Source organism: Trachypithecus francoisi, unplaced genomic scaffold, assembly GCF_009764315.1.
Source record: "Trachypithecus francoisi isolate TF-2019V2 unplaced genomic scaffold, Tfra_2.0 Lachesis_group10, whole genome shotgun sequence".
NCBI lineage: Eukaryota > Metazoa > Chordata > Mammalia > Primates > Cercopithecidae > Trachypithecus > Trachypithecus francoisi.
In genome coordinates this window covers 32,883,888-32,899,887 of record NW_022681455.1, presented here as the reverse complement: position 1 = coordinate 32,899,887, position 16,000 = coordinate 32,883,888, and the positions used below count along the sequence as shown (strand labels likewise).

Here is a 16,000-nt window from a genome sequence, read left to right as displayed (position 1 = left end):
GGATCACGAGGTCAGGAGATCGAGACCATCCTGGCTAACCCGGTGAAACCCCATCTCCACTAAAAAACACAAAAAACTAGCCGCGCGAGGTGGTGGGCGCCTGTAGTCCCAGCTAACTCGGGAGGCTCAGGCAGAATGGTGTGAACCCGGGGGCAGAGCTTGCAGTGAGCTGAGATAGTGTCACTGCACTCCAGCCTGGGCAACAGTGCAAGACTCCGTCTCAAAACAAAAAAACCAAAAAAAGTACATGAACAGAAGAGGCTGCAGTCAGACAAAATATTCTGTATTTTGTCCCAAAACTAATCCAACTCAATCCTTAAATTCCCTCTGAAATGAGATGTAGTCCTTGACACAGACATGCACTTAGCTTAATTTTACTCCGATTTTCAGAACTTTAATTTTTCTCATCACCTATTGCCCAACATGTCTCTATTGCTTATGAATCCTCAACATGTTCTTCTCAAAAGGGGACCAGAGCTCAAGAACTTTCATTGGTGCACACGAGTTAGTGAAAAAGCCCAAACAAGGATTTGCTCCCCTCTACAACTGTTTGGCAAACAGCAGGTGGCTCACAAACCTAATTTTTTATTACCATCTCCTGAGCGTTTGAAAATTGTTGCTCAAGCCCCAGTTTAGTCCGAATCTCTAAAGAGGGCTGATAATCACTAGTAACATTTATTGCTTCCAAAATCCACCCTACATGTTTCTGGTGCCATTTATAGCAGAATAAACCATTTGCTTTACTACACTCCTGATCCTACTTTCCACATCTCTCTAGTTTCCTACTATGGTATACTATACTAAGCCAAATGTCTCACTTTTCCAGTATTAAAGCCCCGAGTTCCAGAATGCACACCTCCCAACCCCCTAACATACAACCCTTCCGTCCCCTTAGCAAGACAAGGTGGTATGCAGAAAGGAGTTTTGCCATTTAATTGCTGTAATACCCTAGTAAACTAATAAACTATCTGTAAATTTGCAATGTGTGACCATGGCAGCAAAATTTAACAATGAAGTAGTCCCCATTGCCTTTTTAAAGGCAATAAACTCAATGCATAAAGTACTTACCTTTGGCTACCTCCCACCCCTTTCTCACATTTTACATCTGCTCAGGAGAAAATTCACACATCCAGTGCCACAGGGAAAAACCTAAAGCCTACCTCAAAATTTTGAGTTCTTGGTTAAAGCATGAATGAGCCACAGAACGATTTCTCATTTAAACGAGCAAATTGTAGACCTAAAGATTACTTCTAAGCACTCAGTTTACAAAAGTCAGATGGATTTATTAAAAACACAGCAAAATCCTACTGGTTTAAAAATTGAAACAATCCAATTATAGGGTAGCTATTGCCTTTTCTCACTGCAAGAGTATTTTCTTCAAAATTATCAAGACAATTCTTATGATGTTCCTTTTGAAACACTACAAATGCAAGTATTAAGGTAACTCAAAACGTGAATAATATTTTCTTTATTTACAAGTTAGAATCAACAAAGACAGTCCAGGGGACCAAATGGGGAGATGACTGAAACCCCCAGGGCCCCAAATGGAGCGGAAGGAAAAAGGGAAAACAGAGTAGAAAAAAAAAGTCAACGTAAAAAAAGAGCTCCCCCTTCTTCCCTCCCCGTGGAGGCTGAGGGGACCATGGCCCCACCCTTCCCCCCAGCCTTACCTAGCTTAAAATAAATTAGAACAAACAACTTCAAAACAGGGCCCTCAGAAGTGAATAGGGCAGCTATGGCCTCAGGTAACTCTAGATCAGGGCTTTGCACATTCCCACCCTTGCCCTGCCCCATTTTGAATGGGGGCTCTGTGTCCAAGAGATCACTCCCCAGTGGGGCTAGGAATTCAATGTTATTTTGTCCATGTCCCTCCTTCAGTAAATCTCCCTGCATCCCTCCCCCACTGCAGAGCCAGCTCTCCTAGAGGGGGGCGGGGTGTGTGTGTGAGATGAAGAAGTGTCACAGCAAAGGGGGAAGGGGCAGGTGGGGCAGGGTGGTCTAGGGGTCCGGTCCTGCGGAGCCTTCCTGCCCCATCTGGCCTGACCCTTAGCCTGAGTCTGAATCACTGGTGTCTGAAGAGGAGGACGATGAAGAGGAGGAGCTGGAATCTGAGCTGGAGCTGGAAGCGCTAAGGCGTGACACTGCTACTTGCTGTGCAGAGGATGACTCTGTTTTCTCACTCACTGCAGAACAAATTTGAAAGTTAAAGACTTTCAAGTCTGAATCTTCAATCGTCAATAAAAGACAGCCACGAGGGCAGGATGCAGTCAATCTGTAGTGGCCTATATATACGTACTCACCTTTCTTGGGGGGCTTTTTAGTGGAATTGAGCTGTCCGCTGACATCTTGTAACCGCTTTTCTAATTCCCGCTTTTTCTCCAAAGCTAGTTCCTCCTTTGTCTTTCCCACAGGCTTCTTAATGGCTAATGAAAGAAATTTATCAGGATACATTAAGATTGTCCCTAACATCTTATTATGGGCCCCTAGGTTCCCAAGTTCCTTTCTTAAACATGAGGAGTCAACCAACACATCCCATTATCCTGGGAACTAACAATCCTGAAAGCAAACAGACCCCATCATCTTTCCTAAACTGTCCTCAGAACCACGAGATGAACCTCATTTCATACGTACTGTAGGGCTTCCGAGGTTTCTTACGCAGGCAGGAAAGGACATAGCGCTCAAGCTCTCTAAGTGTGGATGGCTTGAGTGTTTCAAAATCAATCTCGATCTCTTCTGGGTTTGAATCACGTAAAGAGGGCTCCCTGGCTTGGATTATATGCACAACTCGGCCCAGCTTCTCCCCAGGTAATTTGTTGATGTCCAGGCTCAGCTGCCGCTTCTCATCATAACTCATGGGCCTGCTCTCTTCTTCCTCCTCTGAATCATAACCTGTAGGCAGGGCAGGTGGGGCTGTCTTTGTGGCCTTTTTGGGGAGCCTACGGGCAAAAAAAGTTGTCAGCAAAAGAAGCTTCATTAACCTCTCCTAGTATGTTCCCACTGTTGTAATTCAGTGATCCTATTTCCTGCCCAGAGTGGAGCTTCTGCTTTTCCATTCAATGGCCAAGTCAGAGGTGGGGTACTGGGACACTGTATAGTGAAACAGCATTTTATGGAACACTTGCCTGCCAAGCATTTTATTACATTTACTTTGGGCTTTCAAAACTTTATACAAGCATACCCTCTTGGAGATAGAAAATTCTGAGTTTGGGCCGGGCGCGGTGGCTCAAGCCTGTAATCCCAGCACTTTGGGAGGCCGAGACGGGCGGATCACGAGGTCAGGAGATCGAGACCATCCTGGCGAACACGGTGAAACCCCGTCTCCACTAAAAATACAAAAACTAGCCGGGCGACGTGGCGGGCGCCTGTAGTCCCAGCTACTCGGGAGGCTGAGGCAGGAGAATGGCGTAAACCCGGGAGGCGGAGCTTGCAGTGAGCTGAGATCCGGCCACTGCACTCTAGCCTGAGCAACAGAGCGAGACTCCGCCTCAAAAAAAAAAAAAAAAAAAAAAAAAGAAAATTCTGAGTTTGGTTCCAGACCATTGCAATAAGGTGAGTACCAAAATAAACTGAGTCACATTACTTGGTTGTTTGCACTATGTTCTTGACTGTAAGTGGGCAATAGCATTAGGCCTTTAAAAAGACAATGTACATACACATACCTTAATGAAAAACGACTACTAAAAATGTGACACAAAAACATGTTGGAAAAACTGTTGACTTGCTCCATACAGGGTTGTCACAAATCCTCAATTTAAAAAAGGCTGTAATTTCTAAAACATCTCCACAAAGTGAAGCACAATAAAACAAGGTACACCCATTTAGGTATACTGGTATGGGTCTTTCCGCTCCCTAAAACACTACCAAACTACACCACTGGCCAGGTACAGTGCCTCACATCTGTAATCCCAGCCCTTTGGGAGGCCAAGGCGGACAGATCACTTGGGGTCAGTTCAAGACCAGCCTGCCCAACGTGGCGAAACCCTATCTCTACTAAAACTACAGAAATAGGCCTGTAATCCCAGCTATTCAGGAGACTGGAGGCAGAATCGCTTGAACCCAAGAAGTGGAGGTTGCCGTGAGCCGAGATGACGCCACTGCACTCCAGCTTAGAGTCTAAAACAATCAAACAAAAACACACCAAAAAACCAAAAACTGCTACGCCACTGAAAACAAAAGTCTAGACTCATTGATTTAGAGCAACAGGCAAACTACAATGGCCCAGAGAACAAATATGATCTGCCACTTCTCTTTGCAAATAAACTTACTGGAACACAGCCATCTTTATTTGTTTGTAGTTTATGGCTTTCAGAATTCACTGTCAGAGTAGCTGTGAAAGACCCTATGGCTCCCAAAGCCAGGGGTCCCAACCCAGTACCCAGTCTGTGGCCTGTTACTGGGCCACACAAGAGGTGAACAGCAGGTATGCGGGCATCACTGCCTCCTGCCAGATCAGAAGCATTAGATTCTCGTAAGAGTATGAACCTGTGAACTGCATGTGGTAGGTATCTAGGCTGCATGCTCCTTATGGGAATCTAATGGCCCAATGATGTGAGATGCAACAGTTTCATCCCAAAAACCACCCCCTCGAAACCCCCTCAGTGGAAAAATCTGTCTCCCATGGAACTGGTCCCTGGTGCCAAAAAGGTTGGGGACCAATGCTCAAAGCCTATTGCATCTGTTAACTGGCCATTTAGAAAAATCTTTGCAAATAGAGATGGCATCCCCTGGAGAAAGAGAAATAGCCAAACTAGTCTCTGCTTCCTACTCTAACTCACTTGGTGCCACTTCCTCCAGAAGGTCCAAAGCCAGAAGGACATAAAGCAGCACTGCCACCCCCACTGCCACTTGCTTTCTTGGACTTCTTGGGCTGAGGTGGGCGGGGTGCCCGAGGCCCCTTGTCATCTTCATCGGCCCCAGCTCGGCCTCGATGCTTCTCTGCCTTCCGTTTCTTCTTTTTCTCTTTTTTCTCTCTTTTCCTCTTGGGCTTAGATATTGGACCCTGGGACAGAGCAGCCAGTTGTTCGTGTACTGCCCGAAGCTACAGAAAAAACAAGAAGTGGAAAAAGTCAATAAAGATAAAAAGACAAGAAGAAAAAATTAGGACAAAGGGCATGAACCTCTTACCCAGTAAAAACTTTTGAGAGTGACAAAATACCTGTTCCTGTAGTTCTGCTAAGCGATGAGCCCTTTCTTCCTCCGAGTCTGAGCTTTCACTCTCTTCTTCCTCCTCGTCGTCCTCATCCTCCTCCTCCTCTTCCTCAGAGGAGCTCTCACTGCTACTTTCCTCACTGGAGGACTCTGAAGATGATTTGGCCAAACCAGGGGGCATGGCAGTAGAGACTGGTAAAGGCCCTGGTTCCAGTGGTTCATCTGGCATCTTGGCATAACGGAACTCAAATACATCCTAGAAAGAGGCACAAACTCAAAACTATGCTGATGAACAGTGAGTGCCCTGCATACCCAGCCACCAAGTGATATAGCTCCAATTTACAACTGTACAGAACAGTGAGACCCTCATGTTGAGGCTATGCAGCACAGATGACAAAATAACTTCCCATACCATTTATTTTTTCAACTCCAACCTTTCCACTCACCTGTAGCTTTCGTGCCATTGCCACAACATCGTGATCTGGGGGATTGTACTTATAGCAGTTGGAGAACATAAGCCGTACATCAGCAGCAAACTCCTGTGCATCCCGGTAATCACGGTTCTCCATCTTCCGCTGCAGAAGGAGGCAGCATCAGAAGCTGCACAGGCAGGAAGACTCACCTTTCCCTGCCAACCCCAGACACCACAAGAAGAGCCCTCTCTTGAGAGCACACTGGGGATGACCTTAAGGATCTGTGCCCTGGGGTTCAAGTTTGAAGTCAAAGGAATTTGGGTGGGTTGAAGAGATATTTATGTCTAGAAAAAGAAATCATTTCTAAGTGACAGAGGAGGAGAGGTGGCCTATGACTGTCTTTCCACCCCATAACTTCCTCAACCCAACACTGCCACAACATTAGTACTTAATTATAAACAGTATTGTTCTCAAGACAAAGAAACCCCACCTTACTGTTTCAAACTCCAGGAAATATGAATTCTCAAACACCAGACCTTCTTTCTGTTCCACTATTATTTTATGAAAGTAAACTGCCAAGAACCAAAGACTGCTGCGTGCCCACATAAGGATACTTAATGTTTTGCACCTAGGCTCCCATCACTGCCTGAGCGTCCCATCTGCCCCATGCAGTGGGTACCTTGACAGTGCTGAGGTCCATGGGGTGCTTAATGATGTCATGGTAGTCATGCAGGCCAAGTGCAGAAGCATCCACTGGTTTATAGAAAGGCCAAGCATAGGCAGCATGCTTCTTAGAGAGTAACTCCTTCAAAATGCCATTGCAATGTTTTAATTGTTCTGAAAGCTTTCCTTTCTTAGAGCTCTGGTGTTGTTGCTGAGAGTCAGGCAAGTCTTTGCGTGGGGGCTTGATGGGGCGACCACTCTCTCTACGCATAGGGGGAAGCCGTGCTGCTTTAGGCTCAAGACTCCCAGGAGGGCTAGCTGGAGAACCAGGAGCCAGGATGGCTGTAGGTGTAGGGGTGGTAGTATCTGCTTTCCGCTTTACGCCTTTTTTCTGCAGAAACAAGATAGGGAACCTATTATTCCACGTCCACCTTACTTAAGACCCTTGCCTCCCTGCTGCCCAGAGGAAATCCACAGATCATACCTTGGCAAGGGGCTGGGCTGGAGGAGCTGCAGTAACAGCAAGGAGCGGGGGTCCAGCAGAGTGCAGTGGACTTGAGAAGTGGAGAGGAAATGACTGATGGGTGGGGAATGTTGAGGACAGTGGTAGGTATCTCAGGTGGGGGAGTATACAGGGCTGTGTGTGACACAGAAGAAACAGCAGGCACCTGATGGGCACTGGTAACACTGCCCTGGAGCGCTAGGAAAAAGGAAAAAAGCAAGTGTAGTTTGATTCTCTTTCCCATCTTTAGGTGTCCATTTGCAAAACTCCTACTCTTCTTACCTGCCAACTTGGCCCCCTTCTTGTGGCTGTTCTTAGGGATGGTCACCACCAGTTCTTGCTCTTCTTGTGGCATTGATGCAACTTTCTGTAGGAAGATCTTTTCCAGCGTTTGTGCCATTAGGACAATATCATCAGTGGGCTATAAGAACACAGACAGCAATAAAGTAAGTTAAAAAATGCCAACAGAAGATAGATACACACCATCTTTTTCACAGGCATTCAGACTCTAGGCCATTACCATACCCCAGGCAAGTCACCTTGTCATCAAATCTTAAAGAAAATTTCCTACTCCAGGCCACTACTAATTTCCACTTTCTCTTAACTGTGTCTCCCAAGATACGAATGAAAAAACTACACGGTCCTTTAAAGTTCAGAAGGGATTGAGAGCTGAAAAGAAGAGATCCCTGGTCTACTCAGGTCTCTGGTGCTCTCTAAAAAACAGGGCCACCCCCCTCCCCCCCAAATACGAAGTGTTCTACTTAAATAACCTTTAACTGGAGCTCTGAAGTCACATCACTATGTTCAATAGTACCATCTAGAGTCAGATTTTGTAGACCGACTACTCTACCCGGGTAGCACCCTCACTAGCAAAGGATTTAAGCTTTATGTAGACAAACTATCTAGCAAGTCATTGTTTCTCCCCACCTGCTAAATGAACACACCGAAAAACTCACCTTGTTGTAAATGTAACAGTTGGTGAACATGGTATTAAAATCTTGCATACACTCTGAGGCAGCCCAATAATAATTGTTTTCAAGTCTCCTCTTAATAGTACCCATGTCCATAGGCTGTTTTATAATTTTGTGATAATCCTAAACAGAGAAATGTTAGGTCAGAACCATAGAAAAATAAATGCTTACAGACACTACTGATCCCCGACTCTCTCTCTCACACACACACACACCCCCTCTAAGCATCAAAGAAGTATTTACTTAAACTGCGGCCCCAGTTAAACTGTGGGACAAAATAAATAAATAAATAAATAAATAAGATTCTTGACACCCACAGGGAGGCCCCTGCTGCCTTTCTCTAACCACCCACCTCCCACCCACTCTGGAAACTTCCCATCCTGTGACATTACCTCTGGGGCTGGCTATCCATGGGCTGCATGAGGGAAAGGAAGAAGCTAAGAATTTTGGCCACCGTGGTCCTCTCCCAACCCGAGGTGGGAATCTGTAAAATGGAGCCAGGGCACAAAAGTTAAGGAAGGACACATGGAGGGCACAAGGAAAGATGCCAAGATAGTTACAGCAAGCGGTCGGAGCAATCACAAAGGACCAAGAATCCAGAAATCTGGTGGCTAACTGCCCTACAGGGGAGATATGGGAACTCCCTAGGGGCCGCAGCATCTACACTAGGCAGACCACCCCCATTCACACGCATTCTTGCTCATCCCATACCTCCCAGGCTCCAATGTCTCTACTCACCGGTAGACCCAGTTTGACAGCATCCACAGGCTGCCGGAATGGCCATGCGAACTGATGTTTCCACAGGGCTTTCATGACTACCTTGTGTAGGTATTGCAGCTGGTTGGTAACTCGTCCTGGCTTTTTGGGATTGGACACCTCTGGGGGTGGTGGGTTGGCAGGGGTCAGTTGCAAAGCAGGCACCGAAGCCATTGTGGGGCTCTCAAATCCCTCATACAAGAGAGAGGGTTTTCGAATCCTTTTCCCTGGTGCCGCTGCTTCTGGGCCCAGCCCCAGTAACCCTGCATTCCCTTCCCCAGGGAGCCTGTAAAGATGGGAAACAAAATTAGGGCAATATCGTGCAAATCAGGAAAAAGTGCATTTGCACAATGGTCTGATAAATCCAGGTGTTGGCCCTAGTGAGATGGTTACGCTCATGCCAAGTGATTTAAGCAGAAACAATATCCAAACAATCTGTGGAGCTTTTATTGCGGGCCCCGCCTTTATTAGTATTTTTAATATACTATCTAGATTCCACCTTCTGAAGTCTAATGACTTCTTTAGCATATTTTAAACTCCAACAAAACTGTTTCTGATAGAGCACAGTATCTCAGAAATACAGCCCTATGGGGATGGGGCTTAAGCAAGATGGGAGGAGCTAAGAAACTCAAACCCCAAGCTTCCTCCTCACTGGGGGGTTTGGTGGTTGCCATGGTGGTTGAGCGCTGGTGAAAAGAGGAAGAGAACAAATTACGGACATAGAAAATTCCATAAAATGCTGATAAGACACCGAATAATCCACCTAGATAGAAGAGAGAGCACCATCTTCCACAAGGTCTGGGTAGTTAACGCCACAACGGAACATGGACTCAAAGGAAAAACCATACCAACTTAAAAAATATCCAGACAAGGAAGCATTTGTCAGACTTTACAGCCCGAAACTACCAGGTCCCCAAAATTAGTCGCACCAAATGAAAGTCTCCTCACTCCAAGAAAGTCAAAAAGCTGTACAAAACAAGTCAAGGTCACCAAGTGATAGCCCCCTTCCACCCACCCACTACACAATACGATTCCACTACCAGTTCCCCACTACAGCACCAACTACAGACACCAAACGCCAAGAGTGGTTCATCTACAGTCCCCCTGGTGCTCCTCCGATGAATTTCCTACCACCTAAGATTTAAGACACTATATGACAATCTCATTATTTACAACGCAGAGCTGAACTAGGAACCTTAGCTCTACCCTCTTGCTCCGAATGAAACCCTTAAATGTTAGGAAAAAACAATCCCTCCACCAACAAACAACATGTACAACCCACCCACCCACCCAAAAAAAAGATTTAATGACATATCCTGGGCGTTAGGAACCCGCAGACTTGGAGAGTGATCCCTTTACCCTTCTCCGGGAATCCCCGTTGCCAGTCTCTTAAGCTCTCTATCGCCATGGCAACCCTACAGGGCGCTAGAGGTGGCCGTGAATCCCCCTAAAAAGCTATGACAAACCGCCGCTAGACACCAGACCCACCAAACGCCAGACCTGCTGTCCACCCTCACTACACTCCACCGCCAAACAAGCTCTGCCTGACTCGGTTAAGAGTGGGCCACGGCGGCATCAAGTGTATAAAATGACAACCTGTATTCCCCTCCACAGGCAGTAACCGGGCCGGCCACCACCGTTCCAAAACCGTCGCTCAGTGCCCTCCGCGCGGCCGAGTCAACAGCAGCGCCGCCAAACAGCAGCGCGCCGGGGCCGCTCGGTGCTCCCCACGAACACGGCGCCCCACACCCCTGTGCCGCCGCCCCGCAACATCCCGTTCCCACACGCGGCTCGCGGAAACGTACTTGTTGTGAGGGGTCACGTTTTGCAGCATCTTCACCGCAGGGAACCGGCGCTGCCCTCAGCCGCGGAAAGTCCGGGTGGCCTCGGTTCCCCTCACCGCCCGGTCCAGCATAACCCGGTAAGTACGGGGGAGGCCGTTCCTCTTGGCCTCCAGGCAACAAACCCCCTGCCTGACCGGCACGAAAACAGTCCCTTTGGGGCCTCTCGGAGAGCTCCAGGCAGCTTGGCGCGCTCTGCAGACGGCGGACACCAAGAAAATGGCGGCGGCCTCCGCTGAGGCGGGCGATTGAGGGACTGACTCTTCAAAGGACGGTCCCCGATCTCAGACACCGTCGTCAATATGGCCCGCTGTTGGTCTGCAGGGATCCCCTCTTCTTGTCGGGAGCCTACGGGGCGGACGAGGTCCCGTTTCGATCTCGGATGGAGGCGGATGAACACGAAAAGTGGTTTAGGGAGCCGCCGCCTCCATCTTTGAAATCCTCTTGAGGGCGGAGTAGAAGGGGAGGACAGACTCCGAGGATTGGGCGGGGCCCGAAAAAGGGGAGCTTCAGGGGCTTCTATGGGGTCTGTACTGTCCGCTGGGACCAGTCATAGGCCGGGACGAAGGCCATTTCCAAGCGGATGGAGGTGGATTGTAATGGCGGCCCCGGACGACTCGAAGGCTCTGTATCGGTAGGCAGAATCCTCCAGGTCGTTCTAGAGGATGCTCCACTCCAGCGCGAAATGGCGCCGCCGAGCCCCGCGCCAGCCCTTTATATATAGGCGGGGAGGAGGAGCTTCGCCGCTCATGCGCGCCACCCCGCTCGAGATTTCCCCCACCCCCCTCCGCGCGCGCGCGCTCGCTCACGCGGGTGAAGAAGCTGAGTCGAAGGGGAAGGAACACCTCTCCGCGGGAGCTTTTTCTATTGGCCAGCCGCAACGATGACGTCATAAACTTCATTTCCAAGTTGTCAGTCACCAGGCAGAAGAGTGCCGCAGAGACCCACAGGGAAGTGGCAACCCGCCACATCTCCAAGCCAATTGGCTGAGCTGTGGTCCGCTGAATCCAGGCAAAGAGGATGGTTGGAAGGGGTGCGGAAGCCATCGCCCCAGAGCCTCCAGCACCCTCTCCCCGCCTCCCCTTCCAACAAAGTCTTCCCAGGCCTCCATGCACAGGACAACTGGAGACTGCCAAGCTCGGGCAGGTCGTGCCATTCGTAGCTCCTCCATTGGCCAGACCGGCAGGGAAACGGGCGGGGTCGCGTGGGCGTAGCCTGCCTGGGCCCGCCAGGGGTGTGGCCGCAAGACGCCCGGCGGGTCGTGGTTCTCCGCGGTAAGGCAGCTGCAGCGAAGAATCTGAAACGAGGAAGAAGACGCCATCTTAGAAGCCGCGGCCTGTTCCTGTATGGCGAACAACTACAGGCTTCAGAACGGCGACAAGGGGATCTAACGTTCCCATGCCCCATAATGTAGAACACAGGCTTCCCAAAGTCTTAAAATACTCCACTCCCTCCCCAAACTAAACAATGGAAAGACAAGAGCAAAACACTCATTATTTACTGTTTAGTCCCAAAGACCACAAAAGCTAGAATACGTCTCCCAAATTTGCACGTCCAAGCACCTTTCTAATCCCCCCACACACACCTACAGTTACCAATACATTTCTGCTCGTTCGAAAAAACCTCGGCAACCCTGAAGTGGGATTAAAATTTCCAAACGCATCCATCTACCCTATACAATGTAACCCACCTCACCTCTTCCTTAAAATCCATTCCGGCGTCTGGCTCAAAGCAGAAAAAACAAGTCCTGTGAGGGGTGACTTAGGGGAAAAACCCTCCCCCTCCAGGCGAGCTCGGACCTTTCCCCACAAGCCACACCACCCCTAAGGGTAACCGCCTCTTAGGGGCCCTCCGCCACCGGGGCGAAAGAACCCCCCCGCCCCCCCACCAGGGTCCGGAGTCCTCCCCACGGAGCGGCTGGTCCATCGGTCAGCGCCAGGGAGGAGGGCGAGCGGAGGAGGCGGCGGCTGCGGCTCAGACTAGCCCTCCCCCTCCTCCCCTCCCCTCCCCCCGGCCGTCCGCCTCCGAGGAGGGGCAGGAGCCATTTTGGGAGCTCAGTTTCGCCCCCTCCCCCCAACTTACTCAAGTCTTTCTCATAACTTGGTATCTAAATAAGGGTGCAGACTCTATAAATAAACCAGAGCCCAAAGTCAGGATCTCCAGAGTATCTCTGGGGCCGTTCCCGCCCTCTTACAAGAGAGTGAAAGGATTTCCCCCACCCGAGAAAACCTGGGCTTTGGCGGGGCGTCCCCTTCCCCGTTTCCCCTTTCTTCGCTACCAGGGAGAAAACAAACTTGTGTACCTATCAGGGAAAAGTAATCAGCGTAGGTGAACAAATATACGGTAAGATTCCCCCTCCCCCGGGAAGGACTCGTAAGGGCCTAGGTCCTTGAGCTGCAACCAGGCCACCCTCCCTCCCTCTGCAGTAGCTCTTCAGCTCCAACCTCGGTTACTGCGTCTAAAATGGCCGCCAATCTCCTGTCTTCTGACCCCCCTAGTAGGGCAAACCCGGGGAGGGCGGGGGAAAATGAGCATCGGGAGAGCAGAGTCCCTTCCCCCAGCCAGGGATCAGGCCTTGGTCCCCCAAAGTACAAGCGGCCCCGTCCGGGTGGCTGCAGCAGGAAGGGCAATGACACAGCAACTTTGCAGAGGCCTTCTCCCCTCCCCCTAGTGGCCCAACCGCCCAAATCCGCTTTTCTCCACCGGGGCTCTGCAGGCCAGGACAGAGGCCCATCAGGGGGCCGGCCGTGGAAGAAGAACTTAGCAGGCGGAGAAAAATACCAGGCCTTAGAAAGGAAAAGGGCAGCCAGACATTGCTCTCGTTTATTCCCTGCATTCCGGAAAATCACTGCCTCCCGATCCTCTATCCTCCCTTCCCCCACATGAGTCACCAGGGAGGCTACTGCTACTCAGTAATTTGGGAAAGTAACTCTTTTCCTCCTTTCCGTTCCCTCCCCCGCAGTACACAAGGAGAGAACTGTTCAGGACTGGGGGAGGGGATGAGGGAGGCGATGGAAGAGGCCACCCTGGAGAAACCCGAAACCTTGGGAGCTGTGAAATCATTCCAGGTCCCGAGCCTCCCTCGCATCTCAGATCATGCTTTCTAGACCCCCTTACTGCCAGCACCCACCTTGGGCCTGGTTTCTGTTCCTAAGCAGACCTCAAGCTTTCAGCTTGTAAGACCCCCAGCCTGGAGTAGACACGTGCTCAGTAAAGATCCTACAGGGGCAAAAGGCCCCACAGGCCGTGTCCACGTGAATGCACACAAATTCGGTGAGCGACTCGAAGCGTAACCTCCAGCCTGCAGTGTGACTAGAGCTCCCCTACCGCGAACACAAAGGGCGCACAGCAATGCTCCCTCCAGAGGCTCTGGGGAGAAAAGAAGTTGGCGCCTGGGAACAACCTCAGTTCACAGCCTGGGTGGCCAACTCCCAAAGCATTCACATCCACGGGTAGGGGCCACAGCCGCCACTCCTCAGCCCACCGCCAGGTCACCCCTCCCTCGGCCGCCGATGGATCCCTTCTCACCTGGCTCCCGGCTGCTGTACCCCCAGGGGACGAATGGAATGGGGGGGGCCACACCGCCCCCTAACCCCTTTGCCCTCCAATTGGTATGGAGGCATGAGGCTGGCCATTCCCATCCCCCCCCAGTGGCCCTCTCCTGCTCGCCCCCCTCTACGCTCCCATTGGCTGTAAAAGGTTTGAAAGACAAATCTTCCCACTCTCAGCATTCTTTTCCGAACCCCAAAATCCCCCTCCCGGACTCCCCACCATTGGCTAAGCACTTGACTGACAACATCTCCGCCCCACAAGGGCCCCTTCTCACCTGGATCCTAAAGCCTTCCGGGGGCCTCCAAAGTTGCCCTCGGCTTGGTACGGGGTATGTAATCCGGGGTGTCAACCCCCCCCCCCGGAAAATGAAGCCGTGTTGGGGGAGGGGGCGTAGCCCCCAGCCCCTCCCTTTCCGAACGGACTGGGGGGTGGGGAGAGCACCGGGGCCGCGCGGCCACGTCAGCAGCGCCCAGATTGGCTGACGGGGGTCACGTGCCCGCTGCCCCCCCCTTCCAAGCCACGAGGACCAGTTTTCCGAACGTTCCTGGGGGTCGCGCAAGGGGCCAAAGGGGCCGTATGGCCCAGGCCTATGTCCCGAAACCCAGAGCGCTATAATGCTGCTGCTTGTCCATATCCCCAGCTTCCTATCCCGCAGTCCTCGACTCTATCCCCCCCACTCGCCTCTCCATACGGGTTCAGCATGGCTGCCGCAGACCAGGAACACGCACAGCGCAGGCGCAAGGGTGCGCCCTGACTGGGGGAAGGGAAAGGAGTGCCAGAGGCGGCGGGGAGAGCCGTAGTGCGCAGGCGTCCGGGCCGGAATCGCAGCTACGGCGGCGGGGCTCGGAGCGCGCGCATTTGATGGGGCGGGAGCCGCACCCTGGCGCCGACCTCCTGCCTCAGCGCCCCCTCCCCCACTACCCGCGGCGTAGCTGGGTAGCCGCGGGCGACCAGGCTTGTTTCCTTCTAGGTGGGTGTAAGGTGCAGCTTGGCTGGTCTTGGCCTGAAACTAGCGGAAGCGCGCGCCAGGAAGCTGTTGTCAGCGGAGGAGAATGGGGCCTGGACCTGGAAATATGAGGGTCTGCAGAGAGGGGCCCCTTTCCTGGTGTCGGTGTGGTGCGACCACTGGAGAGGGCGTTTCTCGCCCTCGGCGCGCCTGCGGCGCGGAGAGATGAGGTGCGGACCGCAGACATGAACTTCGTATTCGGCTTTAGTCTTAGGCAGCCTTACAATTCCTCCGTGCCCTGAACCTACGCTAGACTTGAGTGAGACCTGTGAGTCCCTGGACTGCTCTATCTTGTACGATATTTACCAGCTGATCACTTTTCCTTCTCTCTCTCGTAGTGGACCGTTTAAACCTCTTATATTCTTAAAGTTACGACCTCTACTCTCAATCTTGAGTGAGTCCCTCCAAAATTTTGGAATTGCTAACATAAAATTTTATAGTGATTCAGTTGCCAGCTAAAAAGTAAGCCTTTAATTTGCCATTAGCCGATAACTTCTCACTTGATTACCCAGAGTACGGTCTAGATTTTCACGCTGCAGACCCTAATCTCTCCTCACCGACAGATGGCACCTCACAGAACAGAAAAGCCAACTTGCAGAACTCCTGGCTTCCCATTTCCCACCTGCAAACTGGGTCAAGTGTGTATTCCTTTACCATTTCACTAGAGGTCCTCCCTTCGGTTTAAGGAAATCCTTTACTATTGACCTGGTCAACCTTCTCTATTTAACCCGGAGGCTCTCTTCCTTTCTCCGCCCTTTGACCTTTTAAACTTTTCTCTTGGTTTCCCCGCTGACAAAAAGAGAACAACCCTCTCAATGTCATGCCCTCTTAGAGACTCATTTCTCTCAGCTCCCTTGCACAGCCAAGACCTGAAATTGAAGTTATCCTTACTATCTCAATTCTTTGTCACCCTCTCTCTCCCCATCCCCACTCCTCAAGCCACCCCTGTCAGGCTGCTACCACCAAAACTTCTGGCAGATGTCAACAAGAACCTCCTAAGTGGCAAAGTCAGGAAGCACTTTACAGTTCTCACCGTATTTGACCTCTGAGGCATTAGACATTTGATCGTGTTTCCTTCCTGACATTCTCTCTACCCTTGACTTCTATGACCACTCTCACTTGTTTCTTTTTCTATTTGTCTGACTGTT

At 50.8% G+C, this 16,000-nt stretch overlaps 2 protein-coding genes across 2 annotated transcripts; both read right to left on the bottom strand.

Moving 5' to 3' along the window:
• Positions 1–1,262: 1,262 nt before the first annotated feature.
• Positions 1,263–10,446, bottom strand: BRD2 (bromodomain containing 2). Its single transcript, XM_033216748.1, is given in 13 exon segments — positions 1,263–2,183; positions 2,301–2,423; positions 2,632–2,936; positions 4,776–5,038; positions 5,156–5,404; positions 5,595–5,723; positions 6,241–6,615; positions 6,709–6,774; positions 6,776–6,924; positions 7,009–7,147; positions 7,683–7,820; positions 8,436–8,739; positions 10,259–10,446. Coding segments are annotated over 13 exon segments (2,406 nt in total). The 5' UTR covers positions 10,288–10,446; the 3' UTR covers positions 1,263–2,046.
• On the bottom strand, positions 10,433–14,006 carry LOC117087022. The gene is made up of 2 exons (XM_033216749.1): positions 13,823–14,006; positions 10,433–11,591 (listed from the first exon to the last, which is right to left on the bottom strand). The coding sequence occupies exon 2, from the start codon at positions 11,338–11,340 to the stop codon at positions 10,804–10,806; it is 537 nt and encodes a 178-aa protein (XP_033072640.1). The 5' UTR covers positions 11,341–11,591; positions 13,823–14,006; the 3' UTR covers positions 10,433–10,803.
• Between the last annotated feature and the right edge of the window lie 1,994 nt (positions 14,007–16,000).

What these genes read in the sequence shown, in the direction of transcription:
- LOC117087022 (XM_033216749.1), bottom strand. Translation starts at nt 11,340, where the DNA reads ATGGCTTCCGCACCCCTTCCAACCATCCTCTTTGCCTGGATTCAGCGG.